General features: G+C 38.7%; 1 protein-coding gene across 1 annotated transcript in view; it reads left to right on the forward strand.

Annotated features, from left to right (window-relative positions):
* Positions 1-22,043, forward strand: part of SETD2 (SET domain containing 2, histone lysine methyltransferase) — a 116,447-nt gene that overhangs the window by 9,146 nt on the left and 85,258 nt on the right. Inside the window, exon 2 of the mRNA XM_055080056.1 lies at positions 21,060-21,075. Coding sequence (XP_054936031.1) covers positions 21,060-21,075 — 16 coding nt within the window. The remainder of the gene's footprint in view (positions 1-21,059; positions 21,076-22,043) is intronic.

A 22,043-nucleotide genomic window follows, 5' to 3' on the forward strand; every position in this document is an offset into this window, starting at 1 on the left:
TGTAATTGCTTAGCTCTATAATTTTTAAAAAATTTTTATTGAAGTATAGTTGATTTACAGTGTTGTGCCAATCTCTGCTGTACAGCATAGTGACTCAGTTATACACATATAGATGTTCTCTTTTTTATATTGTTTTCCATTATGGTTTATCCCAGGAGATTGGATATAGTTCCCTGTGCCTAGGACTTTGTTATTTATCCATTCTAAATGTAATAGTTTGCATTTACCAACCCCAAACTCCCAGTCCACCCCTCTCCCTCCCCCACTCCCCCTTGGCAACCACAAATCTGATCTTTATGTCTGTGAGTCTGTTTCTGTTTTGTAGATAAGTTCATTTGTGCCATATTTTAAGATTCCATATATAAGTGATATTATATGATATTTGCCTTTCTCTTTCTGACTTACTTCACTTAGTATGATAGTCTAGGTCCATCCATGTTGTTACAAATGGCATTATTTCATTCTTTTTTTTTTTTTTTGCGGTATGTGGGCCTCTCACTGCTGTGGCCTCTCCCGTTGCAGAGCACAGGCTCCAGATGCGCAGGCTCAGCGGCCATGGCTCACGGGCCTAGCTGCTCCGCGGCATGTGGGATCTTCCCGGACCGGGGCACGAACCCGTGTCCCCTGCATCGGCAGGCGGACTCTCAACCACTGCGCTACCAGGGAAGCCCTATTTCATTCTTTTTTATGGCTGAGTAGTATTCCATTGTACATATGTATCATATCTTCTTTATTCATTTCTCTGTCGATGGACATTTAGGTGGTTTCTGTGTCTTGGCCACTGTGAATAGTGCTGCTATGAACATAGGGGTGCATATATCTTTTTGAATTGTGGTTTTGTCTGGATATATGCCAAGGATTGGGATTGCTGGATCATATGGCAACTCTATTTTTAGCTTTTTGAGGAACCTCCATACTGTTTTCCACAGTGGTTGCACCAATTTACATTCCCACCAACAGTGTAGGAGGGTTCCCTTTTCTCCACACCCTCTCCAGCATTTGTTATTTGTAGACTTTTAAAGTTTTATTTATTTAATTAATTTGTTTTTTGCTGCGTTGGGTCTTCGTTGCTGCGTGTGGGCTTTCTCTAGTTGGCTGCGGGCAGGGGCTACTCTTCATTGCGGTGCGCGGGCTTCGCATTGCGGTGGCTTCTCGTGTTGCAGAGCACAGGCTCTAGGCGCATGGGCTTCAGTGCCTGTGGCTCACGGGCTCCAGAGTGCAGGCTCAGTAGTTGTAGCACGTGGGCTTAGTTGCTCCGCGGCATGTGGGATCTTCCTGGACCAGGGCTCCAACCTGTGTCCCCTCCATTGGCAGGCAGATTCTTAATCACTGCACCACCAGGGAAGCCCTATTTGTGGACTTTTTAATGATGGCCATTCTGACCGGTGTGAGGTGGTACTTCATTGTAGTTTTGATTTGCATTTCTCTAATAATTAGCAGTGTTGAGCAACTTTTCATGTGGCTATTGGCCATCAGTATGTCTTCTTTGGAGAAAAGTCTAGTTAGGTCTTCTGCCCATTTTTTGACTGGGTTGTTTGTTTTTTTGTTATTGAGTTGTATGACCTGTTTGTATAATTTGGAAATTAAGCCCTTTTCCATCACATCATTTGCAAATATTTTCTCCCAGTCTGTAGGTTGTCTTTTTGTTTATGGTTTCCTTTGCTGTGCAAAAGCTTAAAAGTTTGATTAGGTCCTATTTGTTTATTTTTGCTTTTATTTCTATTGCCTTGGGAGACTGACCTAAGAAAACATTGCTAGGATTTATGTCAGAATGTTTTGCTTACCTTCTCTTCTAGGAATTTTATGGTGTCATGTCTTATATTTAAGTCTTTACGCTCCATGGCTGTGATTTTAAAGGGCATGGGAGCTAGTGCCTCTCACTTTACAGAATAAGGAAGGAAAAGAAGGCCCAAAGAAGTTCACGCTATGCTCACTAGCTAGTTTAATGGTAGTACCACAACTTGAGCATAGGTCTCTTCATTTACCAATTTGTCAAAGACTATCTTCTTAACGGTATTAAGAAATAATATTTGGAATAGCTGCCATTCATAATCAGCTGGATTTCTATATTCTGAGTTGTTTTCCTAGAGGTCTTCTAGATTAGTTTTGAGGTGCTTATAATAGTTCAATTTGGAAGGTGCAGGGGATTCCCTAGTTGAGTTGGTTCTTTCTTCTGACTTTGCAGATATGTATTCTAGAGGATTAGAGGCCTGGACATCATTTCAGCAAAAGGTACACTGAATATGTGGATCATCCAGGTCTGCCCCTTTGGCCAAGTGCCTTTAGTCTGAAATCTGCATTGGAAATGAGCTTCTAGGAACTTTTAATCCCATATGAAACTCAAGCCTTGGTTTGTTGTCTTTCCATAAACTAAGGAAAACCATGAGAGGTACACATGTAGAGAACTTGCCTTTTGTTGAGAGGCGTAATGTTTGTTTTTATGCCTTTCACGTGTCATGCATACTACTGCACTGCTGCTTGTGCTTTTTTTTTTTTTTTTTTGTCTTACCAATGCATACTGTGTCCAGGCCTTGAGGTAGTCCTAGTTCAAGGGTGCTCTTAGGACTTTAACTCATAGTTTTTGGACAGATGGGCACAGTTCATAAGTAGCAATAATGAACATATCTGTGGGAGCATAAGATGCCAAAGAGACATTCCTCATTGCTGATACTAAGGAATCAAAGTAGTTGCGGATTAACAGGAGAGGCTCTACAATCATGGTTACTTTGAAATAAGAAACTTGAGTGTAACTTGCTAATGTCTGTAGATGTTTTTTCTACTTGAAGAATTGTTTGGGAAATGGGGACCATTATTACTTTAACCTAAGTTCTTCTCAGTTGAACATCATTAAGACACTAATTCAATTAATCTCTGATTTAGAAATTTACATTATTCAAGGTGAATTTTAAAACCAGTGCTTATTTTATGGTGCTGTAGAGGTAGAAAAAAGGTACACAAGTTTGGCAGATATTTAAATTGAACTTGCATCATACTTTGAAATTTCCGTTAGTAAATTTTCTTATCTTTAGTCTTCATTAAAAGAAAGTTTGAGGAGGGTAAGTAACATTGTTTTGTTTGTTTCATTAACGTTTCAGGTTAGTTATATTATAGTTTAAACCTAGGTTTGCTAGAGTAATTTTTTTTTTTTTTAAGTCCATCAATGAACATAATACTTTGATTTTGTAAGAGGCACAATCTAGAACAGGGTCGGCAAACAGGCCACTGGGCCAAATCCAGCCTGCCTGCATGTTTTCGTACAGCCTGTGAACTAAGAATGATTTTATATTTATAGATGGTTAAAAAAAATCAAAAGAATAATATTTTGTGACATGTTAGAAATTTCAGCTTCATATCATTTTATGTCCATAAATAAAGTGTTATTGGAACACAGCTATGCTCGCTCATTCACAGCAGTCTGTGGCCCCTCCCGCCAGCCCTCCTTCCATCCCTCCCTCTCTCTCCCTCCCTTCCTTCCTTCCTCTCTTTCTCTTTCTTGTCTTTATTGAATTCGTTACAATATTGCTTCTGTTTTATGTTTTAGTTTTTGGCCAGGGAGGCATGTGGGATCTTAGCTCCCCAACCTGGGATGAAACCTGCACCCCTTGCATTGGAAGGCAAAGTCTTAACCACTGGACCACCAGGGAAGTCCCTGTCTATGGCTGTTTTCACAAAAAAATGTTGGGAGTTGAGTAGTTGTGAGAGACTGCAGGGCCTGCAAAGCCTAAAATACTTACTTTCTGTCTCTTTTATAAAAAATTTGCATACACTTGCTCCAGAGCACTAATGAATAATCATATATCGAGTGTCTCATTTTCAAGACTGCTTAAGTACAGTTTTTAAATGTGTTACGTTTTCCAGAAAGCATAATCCATCCCAGTTTCATGCTTTTATTTTATTATTTATTTATTTTTTAAAATTTACTTGTTCATATTTTTTTTTTTTTTTTTTTTTTTTGTGGTATGCGGGCCTTCCTCTGTTGTGGCCTCTCCCGTTGCGGAGCACAGGCTCCGGACGCGCAGGCTCAGCGACCATGGCTCAGGGGCCCAGCCGCTCCGCGACATGTGGGATCCTCCCATACCGGGGCGCGAACCCGGTTCCCCTGCATCGGCAGGCGGACGCGCAACCACTGCGCCACCAGGGAAGCCCCTAAAATTTACTTGTTTATTCATTTATTTTTGGCTGCATTGGGTCTTTGTTGCTGCACGTGGGAGCTCTCTAGTTGTGGCGAGCAGGGGCTACTCTGTTGTGGTGCATGGGCTTCTCATTGCGGTGGCTTCTCTTGTTGCGGAGCATGGGCTCTAGGCGTGCGGGCTTCAGTAGTTGTGGCACGTGGGCTCAGTAGTTGTGGCTCACAGGCTCTAGAGCTCAGACTCAGTAGTTGTGGCGCCCGGGCTTCGTTGCTCTGCGGCATGTGGGATCTTCCCAGATCAGGGCTCGAACCCATGTCCCCTGCATTGGCAGGTGGATTCTTAACCACTGTGCCACCAGGGAAGTCCCCAGTTTCATGCTTTTAGAGTGGCTTGGTAAGAAGCCCCAACTTGGCATTAGAGTGATGATATCACAAGTTGGAATAATTACTTGTACTTTATGTTTCTCTTTTATGATAAGCTTTCAAGGAAAGAGTTTTAAACTTTCATGTTGTTCTTCTCAAACTAGTCAGGAGAACAGAATTTAACGTGAGGAATTGGTTTAAAGCGGTTTTGGAGAACTAAGAAAATGAAAAGGGGACACTGAGGTAACAGAAAGGCAGAAGTAGCTACTTGCCCTAGGGCTGGGAGAAAAAAGGGAAGAGGGTGTGGTTACCAGAACCCAGAAGCTTGGAGTAAGGCCCCTCTTGGAGCTGAAATTTCCAAAGGAGGGGTATTGGACAACTGGTGCTTGTGTGTGAGGAATTGTAGTCAGGCTGGTCTGGGATTTTGGAAAAAAGGTAGAAACTGGAATCAACGCCAGGATGAAATGCATTAATGGGTCCATACGCATAGGAGCTGTGACCAATAAGAAGGAGCATATATATTCCCTCTTATTCTTCCAGCCTTTGATTCTTCCTCTAGCACATGCTATTACTATCAAAGGAGAAATGTAGTTTATAGGGTCCTAATCATACTTTAACAAACTAGAATGTGGAAAGTGTGGGCTAGAAGCTGGAAGAAAATGTCTTAATAAGTGGCGTGTGGTCTAGACATATTGAAAATTTCTCAAAGCCCCAGGTAAAAAATGATTGTAGTGTATTTTCAGGAATCTGGGAAGGAAAAAAGAAATCCAAGAGAAGATTTTTGGATGAGCACTGTGAAGCTTCTGGGAACCTTTTTGTTTGATTTTGTTTTTTAAGGTCATAAGGTCTATTTAATCCCCACACATTGTGCTCTTCTGGAGGCATTGTTTTAAAGTGAAAGCCTGGCTTTCTGTTTTCCTTGGTCTGTTGGGTACGATAGGAGTGAAAGGAGTGAAGAATAGAACTTCATTAGCAGTTAAAGCCTAACATACACAAAGTGGAGACTTTCTGTATATGCTTCAACTTAGCATTGTCTCCTACCCCAAAGTAGAAAAATAAATACTTTCTCATTGTGGTGGCTTCTCTTATTTTGGAGCATGGGCTCTAGGGGCGCAATTATCAGTTATTTAGAAAGTACGGGGTTCCAAATAGAATAAAGACGATTCATGCATGTTCTGGTTTAGTTAGTGTTTCTCAAACTATCTGTAGTGAAAGACCAGGTTTTATTTATTTATTTATTTTTGGCTGCGTTGGGTCTTTGTTGCTGCGCGTGGGCTTTCTCTAGTTGTGGTGAGCGGGGGCTATCTTTGTTGCTTGCTGTGCGCGGGCTTCTCAGTGCGGTGGCTTTTCTTGTTGCGGAGCATGGGCTCTAGGCACGCCGGCTTCTGTAGTTGTGGCTTGTGGGCTCTGGAGCGCAGGCTTAGTAGTTGTGGCGCATGGGCTTAGTTGCTCCGCAGAATCTGGGATCTTCCCGGACCAGGGCCCGAACCCGTGTCCCCTGCATTGGCAGGTGGATTCCTAACCACCGCACCACCAGGGAAGCCCCATGCTTATTTTCTAGTAATGAAGACTGTTGTTAGAGAATATTTCAAATACATAATTCAGATAGCTCACATTTCTTATTTGTTGAGCACTATGTGGGAGGCGCTCTATGGAGGGTTTCACTTTTTATTTTTTTAACTGAAGTGTAGTTGATTTACAATATTGTGTTAGTTTCAGGTGTACAGCATAGTGATTTGGTTTTTTTGCAGATTATATTCCATTATAGGTTATATTACAAGATACTGGGTATAATTCCCTGTGCTCTACAGTAAATCCCTGTTGCTTATCTATTTACTTTATGTATAGTAGCTTGTATCTGTTAATCCTATACTCCTCATTTGTCCCCTCCCCACCTTGGTAACCATAAATCTGTTTTCTGTGTCTGTGAGTCTCTTTCTGTTTTGTATAAAGATTCATTTGTATTATTTTTTAGATTGTACATATAAGTAATATCATATAGTATTTGTTTTTGTCCGATTTATTTCACTAAGCATAATATTCTTTAGGTCCATCCACATTGCTACAAGTGGCAATATTTCATTCTTTTTTATGGCTGAGTAATACTCCACTGTATGTATATATATCCCATTGTCTTAAGCCAGTCTTCTGTTGATGGGCACTTGGGTTGCTTCCATGTCTTAGCTATTGTAAATAGTGCTGCTATGAACATTGGTGTATATGTATCTTTTCGAATTAGAGTTTTCATTTTTTCCGGATATATGCCCAGGAGTGGAATTGTTGGATCATACTGTAGTTCTGTTTTTAGTTTTTTAAGGAACCTCCATACTGTTTTCCATAGTGGCTGCACCAGGTTACATTCCCACCAACAGTGTATAAGGGTTCCCTTTTATCTACATCCTCTCTTTGTAGACTTTTGGATGATGGGCATTCTGCCCTGTTTGAAGTGATACCTTATTGTGCTTTTGATTTGCATTTCTCTAATAATTAGCAATGTTGAGCATCTTTTCATGTACCTGTTAGCCATCTGTATGTCATTTTTTGGGGAAAATGTCTGTATTTAGGTCTTCTGCCCATATTTTGATTGGGTTGGTTGTTCTTTCTGATATTGAGTTGTATAAGCTGTTTGTATGTTTTGAATATTAGCCCCTTGTCCGTTGCATTGTTTGCAGATATTTTCTGTACGGAGGATTTTAAATAGATATTCCCCGCTATCATCTTTGAAGTAATTACAGTACTACTATCTCAGTTTTATAGATAATCTGTTTGGCCACCATTTCTCTTAGCAACTTAGGTTAAAAAGTGTTAAAAAGTATTGGAGTTGGTTTTCATATCCAGTTTGACTGACTTTTCAAGCTTTTGCTCTTATATATATTACTGTTATGCCTCCTCATCAGGTGTTTTGAAAACATATAATGCGGGAGAAGAGGAATTGGATGGAGCATGCCTTCTGGACAGAAGGCCCTAGAACAGAAAACTTTGGCTGAACCGTGTACTGGTTACAGTGTTTACATAGTGTCAGCTTTGATTTCAGTGCTCTCATCGGTGTAGATGGTAGGCATGAAAACCAGCTGCCTAGTTCAACTTCTGGGTATGGTATTAGTTACTGTTGTTAATTCTAAGTCATAGACCTGTCATCGTCCTTTTATCATTTTATTTTACCCTTTGTTGTTTCTCTGTGAGGTGTGCATCTGCCTTGTCAACTTGCAGTATTTCTTTGTCATAGAGCGTAGGATTTGACCTCTTACAGTGAGTTGTTTATGTCACTTACTGCCCCTCTGTGATGGCTGGAATATTTTAGAGTGGCTAGGGACTTGACGGCTAGGGCTGTAGATGAGCTACATTTTCTAAATTGTAATATAGTATAACTTGACGTTTGAGATACAAAACAAAACAAAAAACCCATGGTATAGAAGTTCTGATAAAATTCTATTTTATGGAATAGCTAGATTTATTATCAGTATACATTATTATTATAATATAGTATATATCTGGAATTTGGTATCTGGAAGTGGAAATTGCACCCAGACTTTTCATTTGCCAAATGATGTACAAAATACTCTGTTGTTCTTAGGTTTACCTTGAGAACTCAAAAGATAATTTTCACACGAAATGAAAATTTAGCACAGTGGTGCCTTATCCAGAAAGACCGTCAAATGGGTGGAAAATGGATTCAAATATTCAGAATATTAATATTCTCCTTCCCAAACACAAAACAGTTTTATATTTACCATTGCTGAGTTTTTTGTTTTTTTTTAAGTTTCTCACCTTGAGTCTTTTCAAATAAAATGACTCTAAAGTAGGGACTTCCCTGGTGGTCTAGTGGCTAAGGTTCCACGCTCCCAATGCAGGGGGCCCAGGTTCGATCCCTGGTCAGGGAACTAGGTCCCACCTGCCACATCTAAGAGTTCGCATGCTGCAACTACAGATCCCACATGCCGCAACTAGGACCTGGAGCAGCCAAATAAATAAATAAATATTTTTAAAAAATGACTCTAAAGTAGAACTGTATATTGATGTTATTTGGCAAAAGTTAATTTATGGAAAATACTTCCCATCATAGCATAATGTTTACTGTGGTTACATATTTATGATTTTTTGGGGGGAGGTTATTGTTGGGGAGTTAAATTCTTAACAACCATAGAGATAAATGCTAAATCAGGTGGGTGAATCCTGGTGATTACTTTTGCTTGGGTCAAGGGATTAATGCTTAGCCACAACCAGGTAAATGGGCCCTGACTGTGGGTAAGTGAGTGATTGGATGGTAACAGGAATACATATCTTTTGCCAGCACACTTCTTTGCTTGCTGCATGTGCACACATGGTCTCCTGTTGTTTATTTGTTTGGAGATTTGTTATCCTCTTTCATATTGCAATTAAACATTAAAAAAATTTTATTATGGAAAATTTCAAACATTCATACAAGAGAGAATGGTATAATGAATACCCCTTGCCCCTGCCCAGTGTACTTATCCAGCTTCAACAGTTATTAACGTTTTGCCGTTCTGTTTTCATCTGTCCCGTTCTTTGTTGTTGTTGTTACTGGGATATTTTAAAGCATGTCACATATTCTCTCATTTCATACTTTAATATATAGAAATAAGAGAGGCTTTAAAAATAACCACAGTGCCATTATCATATCTTAATGCAACTGGCAGGGAATATTTAATGTTATTTAGTACACCATCCCTGTTCATTTAAAAAAATTAGTTATGTAATTTTTTTTAAAGAATTTTAAAAAATATTTATTTATTTATTTGGCTGCATCAGGTCTTAGTTGTGGCACACGGCATCTTTGTTGCTGCATGCAGGATCTTTCGTTGTGGCGCACAGGCTTCTCTCTAGTTGTGGCGCATGGGCTCCATAGAGCGCTGGCTCAGTAGTTGTGGCGCAAGGGCCCAGTTGCCCTGCGGCATGTGGGATCCGAGTTCCCTGAGCAGGGATCGAACGTCCCTGCTTTGGAAGGTGGATTCTCAACCACTGGACCACCAGGGAAGTCCCATTATGTGATTACTAGATTTCAAATCTGTCTTCATCTGTGATAGTCTCCTTATATGTTTGCTATATATTTTTTTGAGACTGGTAGTTACATCAGACCCCTCACCCCCACAACTGCCAGTAGTTTATCAGTTACCTATTGCATCATATGTGGGGGGCACATACCCTGTTGTCTTACTTTTAGTGATGTCAGAATTAATCAGTGGATTCTGGTGTAGTCACTCTGATCCATTCATTACAAAGTTCCTCATCAAACTTTAATCTACTGGGTTTTGCTACCATTGATGATTGTTGCATTTATTAGCTAGAATTCTGCTATAAAGTACAGCTGTTACTCACCATCTGTTTGATTGCCCTGAAACACAGACACATGATCATCAGGACTCTAGTTTGAACACTTCTGTTACTCTTTATTTCATGATACAGCCCCTTCTGTTGTTAGGCAGATACATTTACTATTACACTGAATCAAAACACTTTTCTATGAAACTTTTTACCCTTTTTCTCCCAGTTTTGTGTAACAGCTAATAAATATTTGACTTAAGGAGCAAGGGCTCTGCAGTCAAACACCCTGGATACTTGGCTCTGCCACTTTGCCAGCTATAATTGTAGGTTTCTTCATTTGTAAAAGTGGGAATACAAATACGTAGTATACCCTTCTTAGGTTTGAGGATCAAATTAGCTAGATGTATGTAAAGCATTTAACGAAGTACCTGAAAAATGGAAAATAGTCTGTTAGCTACTTATAATGGTGATGGTGGTCTAATAATGGGGCTGTAAGACAGTAGTATACATAATGTAATGAGGTTACTGAGAACTGTCTTCAGCTCTTTCTGTTGTGATTTATTGACTAGTAGTAAAAATGAATTTCAGCATATATGCATTCTGTGTTTTGAAGGTTATTTGGTAATGGATATCCCCTCTCCTACAATTTGCTAATGAGGAAAATAAAACAGATAATTTAAGAGATGTAACTCAAAGTAATGAATAAAAGTAGTGAAACTCATTTGTATGTAACAAGCCCTAAAATGTTCAAATTAGATCCCCATGCAGCCTAATTATGGGTTTTGGAGAACAAATTGTTTTAACAGGAGAACATAATTCACTTCATTCAAGTGTTCCTGCAAGCTGATTTGGAAGACAAATTTAGAAACAGATTTCAGGTATATACAATTGTTAATATTAGGGATCATATTCTTGCCTTTCCTCACTGACTAGGAACTGTACAGTGATACATTCGAGATCAGCTGTGTTTGTTTACAAAGTGATTTCTTGTTTAAAGAAAATAGCTTTACTTACTATCTGTATAGAACACTCCGCATTAAAGTTGCAACTATTTGGGGGTATAAGGGTAGTTGATGAGTATGACATGGGGGAGAGAAGTGCTGTTTTGACCTATATCAGAGATAGCTTTGATCAGATGACATACTGTGAGAATATTCCTGCTGTGTAAATGCTGTAATTTTAATAACATTTGTTTTTATTAATTTTTTTCTAGATTTAATCTGTGTACATGTCAGTCGAAACTCTATGTTTGAGATACTATGTAAGTTGAAGATGTGGACTTTAGGTCAAGTGAGAAATAGTGCTTGTGTTTATCAAGTCCATTGGCACCGGTTCAGGTTAGCATATTCATTCCAAAGTGCTTTGCCTAAAGTTTCCAGGCCTTTGATAAAAAGCAGTGGTATTCATGACTTTTTTGTCCACATAAATCACATATATTTCTCATCAGTGTTTTAATTCACTTGTCCTCATGCGTCCTATTTCTTGGATGAGAGTATGGCAAATGTTATAAATTAATTTATGGCCTGTATGGCTTGTTTTTTTCCACAGGTCAGTTTTGAGGTATTTCCCTCTTTTCCTTTGAGAATTGCTTGAAATGAGAAAGCTGAAACCTGGTATTATTGTTAAGGAATTTCTTTGATTCAAAAAGTAATGAGAATTTATGCTAGGAATGGGACTGGTAAACCCAGGGGAGATTATACAGTAAGGACAAGATTTTGCCTTTGTCTCTTTGTAACTTAAACTCTATTTGGCAAGGCAGGAACAATAAATGCAAGTCAAGGCTATGTATGTGATTGACATTCTGCAAAGTACATGATGTAGGAGTCGAGTTTATTAGTAGCGTCTGGAATGTTAAGGAAAGGCATAGGAAAAGGCAGTACAGTGCCGAGCACATAGTAGGCACTCAGATAATTGTCAAGTGAATGAAAGTGACTGAGAGGACTAAGATGAGTATGGGAGCTGATAATGTGTGTGTGGACGCTGAGAGAGGGAAGGTGGTTGAATGAAGAACAGTTTGCAAAATTATTGAAGTCAAGACTGATATATGTTTGAACTTAGAGGAGACCATCTTAACTATTGAAATTTTTAGTGGGGAGTAGTGTAAAGCAAACCTAAATAGATAGGAAAGTGAGTATGATGTCAGCCAAATATTTACTGAGTACTTTCTATGTTCTGAGTTTTTGGCACTTAAATGCACCTGTGAACAAGATAAACCCAATCCCTGCCCTAAAGCAGCTTGTATTCTAGTGGGAGGAAACAGGCACTACATTAAAACAAAACAAAGGGAAAAAAAACCTCATATTGATAAAGGCCAGGAATAAAGTAAGGCGCTATAAGATAGAATGATGGGGGAATCTCAGAGGGGATAACATTTGGGATGTCATCTTACGATTGAGAAGTAGTCTGTCAGAGATCAAGGGTAAACTGTATTCTAAAAGAACTGTATTCTAAAAGAGAACCTTCAGGAATGTTTGAGGAATGGAAAGAAGGCTAATGTGGCTAGTAGTTAGGGAATGAGGAGGAGGGACTGAAAAGAGCTAAGGTCAGAGAGAGTGAGCAGGTATGTGCCATATGATTTATGTTTTTGAAAGACCACCTGGCTGTTATGTAAAATTCATAATATGTGTCTATAACAATCATCTTAATTGGTGTATGGGGTTATCATCATTAGTTCCATTTTGACCATGTTACATTTGGGATAAATGAGACATCCAAGGAGAAGTGTCCAGTGAGCATTTAGGTAAATAAGTGCAAAAGGTTTGGTTTGGAGATGTGGAAGTCAACAGTCTATAGATGACACTTAAAGCCATGAATTTGGATGAGATGAGGTAGGAGGGGAAAAAGTAGATGGAGAAGAGAAGGAAGGCCAAGTAGGGATCAGGTTTTGGGACACTCCCAACGGGAGGACATCTGAATAGGAAAACGCCAACAGATAAGATTAATAGGAGTAGCCAGTGAGGGTAGGTGGAAAAACAGGAGAATATGGTCTGTGAAAGCCTAGGAAAGAAATTGCCGTTGGCCCCCTCTTTTTTTAAGGTAAGGCATATAAAAATCTGTTTGAGTAATGAGAATGGAGAGAGACAAAGACAGAGACTGATGATAGAGGAGAGGGAATTAATTAGGAAATGAAAGTCCTTGAGAAGGCAAGGAATAGGACACTGAGCAAAGTGGTGGTATCAGTTGAGAGTGGTCAGGGAGATGGTGGTGACTGAGATTTGGGGTAGGGGGATGCGTGAAGTAGGCATCTAGGAAGGTGAGAAAGGGAATTGAATGGCGCAAATCATAGAGTTAGTAAATGTAGAGAAAGGATTCCAACGTAGGTATCAAAGTTTGATCTTTTTGCTCTGTTGCATTGACATCCTTATAAGCAAAGTAATAAATACTAAAGAAGGAGAATCAGAAAGTGAGTCTAAGTTGAACTGAAAAAAGAAAAATTAATAAGAAAGCCCCTTATTAGCCATTTCATTTATGGCAATAATTATTTATTACCTTGTATCATGGTTATTTGGTATACCTCTGTGCCATATTACTTCAATAGAGTGTGAAAATCCTGATGGGGTAAAGATTGTGAACTTGACATCTTGCCTTTATAGAACTAATATTGCCTCCTTCAGTGGGGTAGATCCTTAAATAATTGTTGAACAGATAGCCTTGTGATTGAGATGTGTACTGATACTTAAAATTAACAGTGTTGCTTTTCTAAAATAAGTCATTGGTCAATCCATCAGTGTGGTTGTGTGCTATGGAAAGATATGTTCTGATGCAGTTTCCACATTTCCTTTAAGCCTAGCTAACTCATGGTAGTTAGCTAGGACACCTACTCTGCACCAAAACTTTAGTCTACAGAACTCATTTTGTTTGGAAGAGGTTTGCAAACGTGTATGACCGTAGGCCAAGCAGTGAACTAGGTAGATGTGATCTTTTGTGGTAAAAGTTTTACTTATGAAGACTTTATCCCTTATGTACTTTTTCATATCATTGAAGATCTGAGGCATTTTAAGTCTTGAATGTATGACACTGTAAGTGCCTTAATGCATAAGTGTCAAAACATGCATGACTTCAGTGCATTCATTCCGACTTTTTTTTTCCATGACAGATATTTTCATTTGTACCTGTTGGGGAGCAGGTCAAAGATTTAGAAATCTTAAAAGGGAACAAATTGAGGGGCAGGAGGTGGGTGGCTGGAGCTGTGAAATTCCATTTCTTTCTTAATGTTGGGGATAATCACTTGGTACTTGAGTAGGGTTCCTTGCCAGTATTTCTGCGTGGCTCTTACTTGGGCCAGGGTATATACAGCAAACCAGTTTTCTTCTAGAGAGCTCAGAGTACTACTCGAAGTGAACCTCTGGGCTAGGATGTGTTATAAGCAATGTTACGAAATACTAGTTTTCGGTTTTGTCCTTGTTGGCATCCTTCCTTTTGTATCAGTCAGTTCTCCTGTCTTATCTCTGAGTTTTCATCTCTTCACAATACTACCTCTGCAATTTTATACTCTATTTATTATAAGGTCTAGTTTTTATGTAGCTTATTCTAATCAGTGCCTACCAGAGTATGAATTTAGAAAGATTTCAAGTAGTGTTTCTTCAGGTAGTGTTTCTCCAGCTGAGGCTCTAGGATCTCCAAAAGTCCATTAGTATTTTTTTTTCTTAACACATTCTTAAGGGGTGAAGGAGTCTGTGAGGATATTTGATAGTTTTTTATATTTTACCTTAGGTTGAAAAAATACTTAAAAAAATCCATTATTATTATTATTTTTTTTGGTTGCGTTGGGTCTTTGTTGCTGCGCGCGAGCTTTCTCTAGTTGTGTCGAGCGGGGGCTGCTCTTCCTTGCGGTGCGTGGGCTTCTCATTGCGGTGCCTTCTCTTGTTGCGGAGCATGGGCTCTAGGCACGTGGGCTTCAGTAGTTGTGGCTCGTGGACGCTAAGAGTGCAGGCTCGGTAGTTGTGGCACATGGGCTTAGTTGCTCCGTGGCATGTGGGATCTTCCCGGACCAGGGATCGAGCCCATGTCCCTTGCATTGGCAGGTGGATTCTTAACCACTGTGCCACCAGGGAAGTCCCAAAAAAATAATTTTTAATTTTTGAAATAATTTCAGACTTATAGAATGGTTTCAGAAACAATAGGGATTTCTTATATACCCTTCATCTAGATCCCCCAAATGTGAACATTTTCCCACTTACCTTTCTCTTTTTACACACACACACACACACACACACACACACACACAATTACTTCTTTTTTTCTGAAATGTTTGAAAGTTGCAGACATGATGCCTTTTTATCCCTGTGTCTTCCAATGTGTATTTCTTAAAAACAAGGTCATTCTCATATAATCACTGTACAACTCAATTTCAAGAAAGTAACATTAATACTATTTTCTAACCTACAGACCTTAACAATTATTTTTAAGTTTTAAAATTTATTTCACTTGAAAACTACCATTACCTTTCAGTGGTAATTTTAAAGTACAGTTGACCCTGAACAACATGGGTTTGAACTGCGAAAGTCCACTTACACACGGATTTTTATCAGTAAATGGGCACTACACAATCTGTAGTTTATTGAATCCACAGGTGCAGAACCGTAGGTGTGGAGGATTATAAAATAAACATAAGCATACAGTTTATGTTCATAAACATATAAACTAGAATTATATGCAGATTTTCAACTGTGCGGGGGTTGGCACTCCAACCCCCCCATGTTGTTCAAGGGTCAAATATAAAATAAATTTAGATTTAGAAAACAAACTTATGGTTACCAAAGGGAAAAGGTGGCGGGGAGGGATAAGGGAGGTTGGGATTAACACATATATACAATAGATAATCAGCAAGGACCTGTATAGCACAGGGAACTCTACTCAGTACTCTGTAATACCTATATGGGAAAAGAATCTGAAAAAGAATAGATAGATGTATATGAAAAAAAAAAAAAAGAGTGTGGACTTCTGAGATTCTCCCTGAATGTTTTTTATTTGGCGTATGCATCGTAATTCTATTAGAGGGACTAAAGCTTTCATTCAGTAGACCAAAGTCCTCAGGGTGAATGTTCAATACAGAATCTAAAAGACAGTATTTTGTAAAAATCTACTGCTCTGAATAAAAAATTCATACACATTCAAACTTACTAGGAAAAAAAAGGCCCCTACATCACTCAGATGTGAGAAACACTGGCTTTAAGTATTATATTTGAGGAATATTTGAATTTTAGTAAGAAATCTTTAAAGATTAAGTAGGAGTGACTCTTTAAAGTCTTTACTTATTAAAATCAAGATAAAATGCTGTTCCTGATTTGTGGTTCAGGAAATTCAATAAACTGAAGGCCCGGATTGAGACCTTCTAGGGCCTCACTTTTGTAGCCTTATATCTAGGTTAGGAATTCTGTCAGATCTTGGGTAGGTTCTCATCCAGATTCTTCTTAAACATTTCTGAGGACAAGGAAACTTAAGTACCCTGTATAGTGACACATTGCAGTTGCAGCTTCCTCACATATTGTTTTTATAAAGCAGTAAGAAAGACTGACAACTCAATAGGTAATCGATTGACAAAGGACCTGAAAAAGCACTTCCCAGAAAAAAGAAAATACCAATGACTTATGAAAAGCTATTATGCCGGTAGAACTACAACTGAAGCTGTATCTAAATGTGTTGATATGTAATTATATCCAGGGCTTTAAGTGGAGAAAAGGTAGAGAAAGGTATGTTTCCATTTGTGTATGTCTTTTCTCCTTTAAAAGTAATGTATTTGCTCATATATGCACACAATTTTTAGAAGGATGTACAAAACTTAACAATAGTTGCCACTATGTAGAGAGATCTAATTTTAGTTGTATATCTTTTTGTATTATAAAGTTTTCCCCTGCGTACATGTGTTACTTTTTCAAATAGAGAAAGAAAACTAATTTAAAATGTTCTAAATTAAAATGAGGTAAAATCTGTCATTCTATACTTCTCTTGGTCACAGGTCCAAGTTTTGGAATTGAGCAAAATAAGACTATTTTATCTTGGAAGTTTTCTGATATTTTGAAATAAATCACTAAGGTTCTGTAAATCAGGGGTCCCCAATGCCTGGGCCAAGGACTGGTAGCGGTCCACAGCCTGTTAGGAACCTGGCTGCACAGCAGGAGGTGAGCGGTGGGCCAGCGAGCAAAGCTTCATCTGCCGCTCCCCATTGCTCGCATTACTGCATGAACCACCACCCCCCACCCGCACCCCAGTCCGTGGAAAAATTGTCTTCCACAAAACTGGTCCCTGGTACCCAAAAGGTTGGGGACCACTGCTTTAAATTGTCTTTTTTCCACAGTAAATAAAAATACTTTCGTTTTAACTATTACCATTTCCTGTGTAACATGTTATCTAGAATAGATTCTTTTACTATCCAACTTGTTTATATTTATGAATATTGTTGATATGGCCAAATATCTCTCATTATACCAAGCCTCCCTTTGGAAACGTCTTATGTTCTAGCCTGAGAAGTTGGTTGGTTGTTGATTTGAATAATCATGTCATTCTTTGGTTCTTTGAGATTGCTATGACTAAAACTCTTAATTAAGTCTTTTCCCACATGTGTCCTGTGACCTAATAGAGATTTGTCTCTGTGTTGACATGGATTAGTCAGAATTCTTTATAGTTCTTCAGTAAGCTGCACATCTGCATACTGTACGTTTTTGACAGAAAACTGGCTGCGGTATTCCTGTTTTTTCTTCTGTAGTAGCTTTTCAAAAGAAGAAATAAGGCACTCTAGCACAATCCCATGCTGGAGACTTAAATGCCTGTTTTCGTATGCCTCATTTTTTATGGCAGGGGCACAGGAGGCTCAGTACTCTTACCTGTGGCTTCCATACCCTTGTTCCAGCAACTTTCCTTCAAAAACCCTATTCTTTGCTCTTGACGTTATATTATTTACCAAAGCAAGTGTTCTTTTTTTTTTTTAATAAATTTAATTTTTTTTCTTTGGCTACGTTGGGTCTTTGTTGCTGCACGTGGGCTTTCTCTAGTTGCGGCGAGCAGGGGCTACTCTTTGTTGCGGTGTGCGGGCTTCTCATTGTGGTGGCTTCCCTTGTTGCGGAGCACGGTCTCTAGGCACGCGAGCTTCAGTAGTTGTGGCTCGCGGGCTCTAGAGCACAGGCTCAGTAGTTGTGGTGCATGGGCATAATTGCTCCATTGCATGTGGGATCTTCCTCAACCCGGGATTGAACCCGTCCCCTGCATTGGCAGGCGGATTCTTAACCACTGCGCCACCAGGGAAGTCCCCACAAGTGTTCTTTTATTAGAAACATTTGTGGCTGATTCTTGCTATTAATTATGGCCTCACAATTTCATCAATATCTTTAAACAGGGCTTGTCCCCTTATTGCTGTGGCAGTCTACTCCCCTGGCCACACCTAGGTATTATCTCCTGAAGGGTACTCCAACTCTGAAATATTAGTCTGACCATAATATCCAATTCCTTCACGATACCCTTCTACTTCTCTTTCTGGTTTCCACCAAATCTACTCTTTGAAGCTGCTGCTGTCTTGTCCCTACCCTGTTCCTTCAGTTTATCAGCTTCCTTCAGATTTTACTCCCTATTCTATTATCTGTGGCTCATTCTTGGGAATGCCTTCAATTCTCTCAGCCCCTTGCCTTCTTCTTCCTCTCTTGTCCCACTCAACTTGATAGAGTAACTCATCAGTTGTTTCTCCTCATTGCTTCTATATAGCCTAATGCTGCAAGGGGAAGTAACATAAGTGTGCCAATGACTCCGATTATAAATTAGTAATGTCCAACTTGGGGCAGCAACATTGAAGATTATAGTCTGCTTCCATTTTTGTTCCCCACACTTGAATTTTTTCAAGTCTTTTACGTTGTCCCTGCCCCTAACTTTCAACTAATGATGTCAGAGAGAAATACAGGCCAAAAGGAATATTCTTTCTTTATTTTGAAACTTAACTATGTCTTTACTCATCTATATATCCCCTTCTCTCAAGATCATTCCCTCCATCTCTTGCAGTGATTCCATTTTTTTCTTTGATCTAAACACCTTGTTTGCTCACCTGCTGTATTTATGATGAGGGGAGGAAGCAAGGTACAGAATGGCTTGTATGGTATGATTACTATACTCAAAAAGAAAAACAAAAATCTCTGTTTTAACGCCCTCCCCACACACAAAAGAAGTGTTAGAAGGCTCTGTATACCAAGGTGTTTGCAGCAGTAGTCTCTGGATGGGTTGGATTGTGGACTTTTCTTTTTGCTTGTGTGTAATTTGATTTCTATTAACATGAAATGATTTTAAGATGAGGAAAATTTGATATTTTCCCCCAAATTTTCTGTATGTGCTTATATTGTTTTTATTGTAAATTTATTTTTGAAAATATTTATTTATTTATTTGGCTGCACTGGGTCTTTGTTGCGGCATGCAGGGTCTTTGTTGCGGCATGCAGGGTCTTCGTTGCGGCATGCAGGATCTAGTTCCCTGACCAGGGATCAAACCCGGGCCCCCTGCATTGGGAGCGTGGAGTCTTAAACACTGGACCACGAGGGAAGTTTCCTTTTTATTATAAATTTAAAAAATATTATCAAGTTATGGGAAGTGCCTTGCTATCTTTGTCAAGCAGTTTTCTGATTTCTGAATTGAAACTTTATTTCCTCCCCTCACATGCCCACTCAAGTCCCACATTTATAATGTTTCTTTAGCCCTTTGATCATGTGATAACTTTGATTACAGCTTGTCAGAATTCTTTTCACTTGTTTATCCAAAGTATAAGTGCTGAGACTTAGGAAAGGGTTCTGGTAACCTCAGTATTTCTAGCACTTTGTGTGTATGGATACCGTGAAGAAAACCATGAATGCTTTTTCAAAAACGTCCACTGAAAAGAGGAGTACAAATATGAATGACGTTCCAAATGCTTGGACATCTCCAGGTTCCTTTTCTGTTCTTTAAAAAAAATTTCACATGGTACTAATTTAAATCGAATCTAGTATGCCGTATTGTGAGACACAATTATTTTTTTTAATCACTAAGAAAGGAAAAAACTCTGCCAATTAGACTGTGATGTTATTGATAGTATGATGCATTGTGTAGAGGTGTTATATATGGGAAAAATGTATATCATAGAATTGAAGAAATACAGCAGTTCTAAGGTCACATCTCTGTAGTCTGTGGTTTTAGAGTAGAAAAAAGTGTTTAACCCTGGCACTGCTTTAGATCTCATCCATGTATTGCCAACTTTGTTTTCCCTTCATTACTTTGTTTTGTATGGCTACCATGGACTCTGGTGAATGGACTGAATTACGGTGGAGTAAAGCCTACATTTAGGAAAAGGATTTTTAGTACATTTCTTTTAAGAGGCATTTAAGACAGATTATTGTACTGCAGTCTTGCCACATAGCCTACAGAGACACCGGCTTAAAATACAAATCTGGTTGTTATAGCCTAAAATCCTTTTTTGTCTCTTCTCTTCCCCCAGTGTGCTTCAGTGCACTGGTATACACCAGACTTTTAGCTTTTGATTACTCAGTCAGGACATAGTGTGGTTATCTTTGTTAGAATATAACTGTGAGCTCAGAAAGCCACATGCTCTGATGTAGAGGGTAAACCTTGCATTAAGCAAAGGGACTGCTGAATGGATACCAGAACAGGTTGAGAACCACTAATTCATAAGATAAAATGTTTCTCATAGTAAGAGACCTGGCCTCTCGACCTGGCCACTGCTCCCTACTTTGGCTAATTATTGGCTGCTTTCTGCCTTACGCTTTATACTCAGATAACATTATTTTATAGTTTCCTTGGTCATATTGTTCTATGTTTTAATCTCTATATCTTTGCTTGGGATCTTCCTTCGTTTAGGATCTCCCTTCAAATACATTCTTCAAAAACTAATTTTTCTTTTAGGAAGGATTCTTTGCATTCCTATCCTTCCACTAAACTGAGTTGCTTATCTTCCTCATTGCTGTTACATTTGTGCATATTTCTATCCTTGTATTTACTCCATTATGTTGGAATTACTTTTATAACAAAATTATATTTTGTATTTACAGGAAACTGTAAGAGCTTCTTGAGGGCAGGGACTCTGCTTTATTCACCTTTTCTCTTCATCACCTAGCAACAGTGCATGACACTATCTTCATTAAACATTTGCTATGCTAAATGTAACTAAGGCTATGAAGGAATGGACAGCCTATATAGAATATACCTGGAGGTTGTAGGTATCCTAAGTTTTAATAAAAAAACAACTTACATTTCAATCGGTTTTAAGTATTTATGAATTCTTTTTATTCTTTTGCATGCTTTCTTGGCTGGATGACAATAGAGAAGAAGAAAATGAGGTAAGTATAATTTAATTAGATATTCAGCGATTATGAGCTTGAAAACATTCAAAATTTAGCTATCATTTTGAATGTGAAATGAAGTAATAGTTTTTGCTTAGTTTTGTTTTTGGATCTATAGTAATTCATTCCAGTGAGGAATGTTGTATATCTCAAGAAAATGGTTTTTAGACTTTGGAGTTTCAGGAGCTTTAGTCAAGGTAAAGTAAGCTGGCAACTTTGGAGACAGCTTTTTACCTGTTTTTACGCATTGAGCTTCCGTGTAAGATTCAATTTGAAAAGTGAATTTTCTTTCTTAAAAAGTATTTGAAGACCACTGCTCTGTGATAATGCATGTGAAAACATTTACTTTCCCACTTGAATGGTAACTGTATAATTTTGAAAACTGATCTCAGATTTTGCCATGTTGAAGTGGAAAACTGTTCTCTTAAATAGCCAGAGTTGATTAAAGAATGTCAGTTAGAAAAATGTTGTAGATGGCAAGTGTACTATTCTTTAATTTAGGCTTGAGTTTGTTGCTGTAGACTTCTCTGCTGTTCTGTCTACAACCGAGGTTATGCCTTTAACTTCTAACGCCCATCAGTTCCTTTGGTGGTTTGGCAAATAATGAAGGGTGAGGTCTTCTTCGATGTATACTTTGTAGTTGTCACTCACGGTAGCATCAGACTATAAATCAGCATGGCCTGGGTGTGTGGGGCCCAAGCAGATGCAGTAGTAGTGTACCAGGACAGAGTAATTTCCAGGAAGGCAGAAAGGCCTGGTCCCCATTTGGTTACCTCATCTGTGAAATGAGTGAGATGGGAGACTGCTTTATACCAGTGGTTTCCCAAATCTAGGAAATCCCTCAGAATTGCCTGAGATGCTTGTTCTCAAAAAACAAAACAAAATAAACTTTCTTATTCACCTTAGAGCTATTGAATTGTTATTTCCTGGAGTTTTGTCACAGATCTATATTTCTACCAAGTACC

The sequence above is a fragment of the Physeter macrocephalus genome, chromosome 18 (genome assembly GCF_002837175.3).
Source record: "Physeter macrocephalus isolate SW-GA chromosome 18, ASM283717v5, whole genome shotgun sequence".
NCBI lineage: Eukaryota > Metazoa > Chordata > Mammalia > Artiodactyla > Physeteridae > Physeter > Physeter macrocephalus.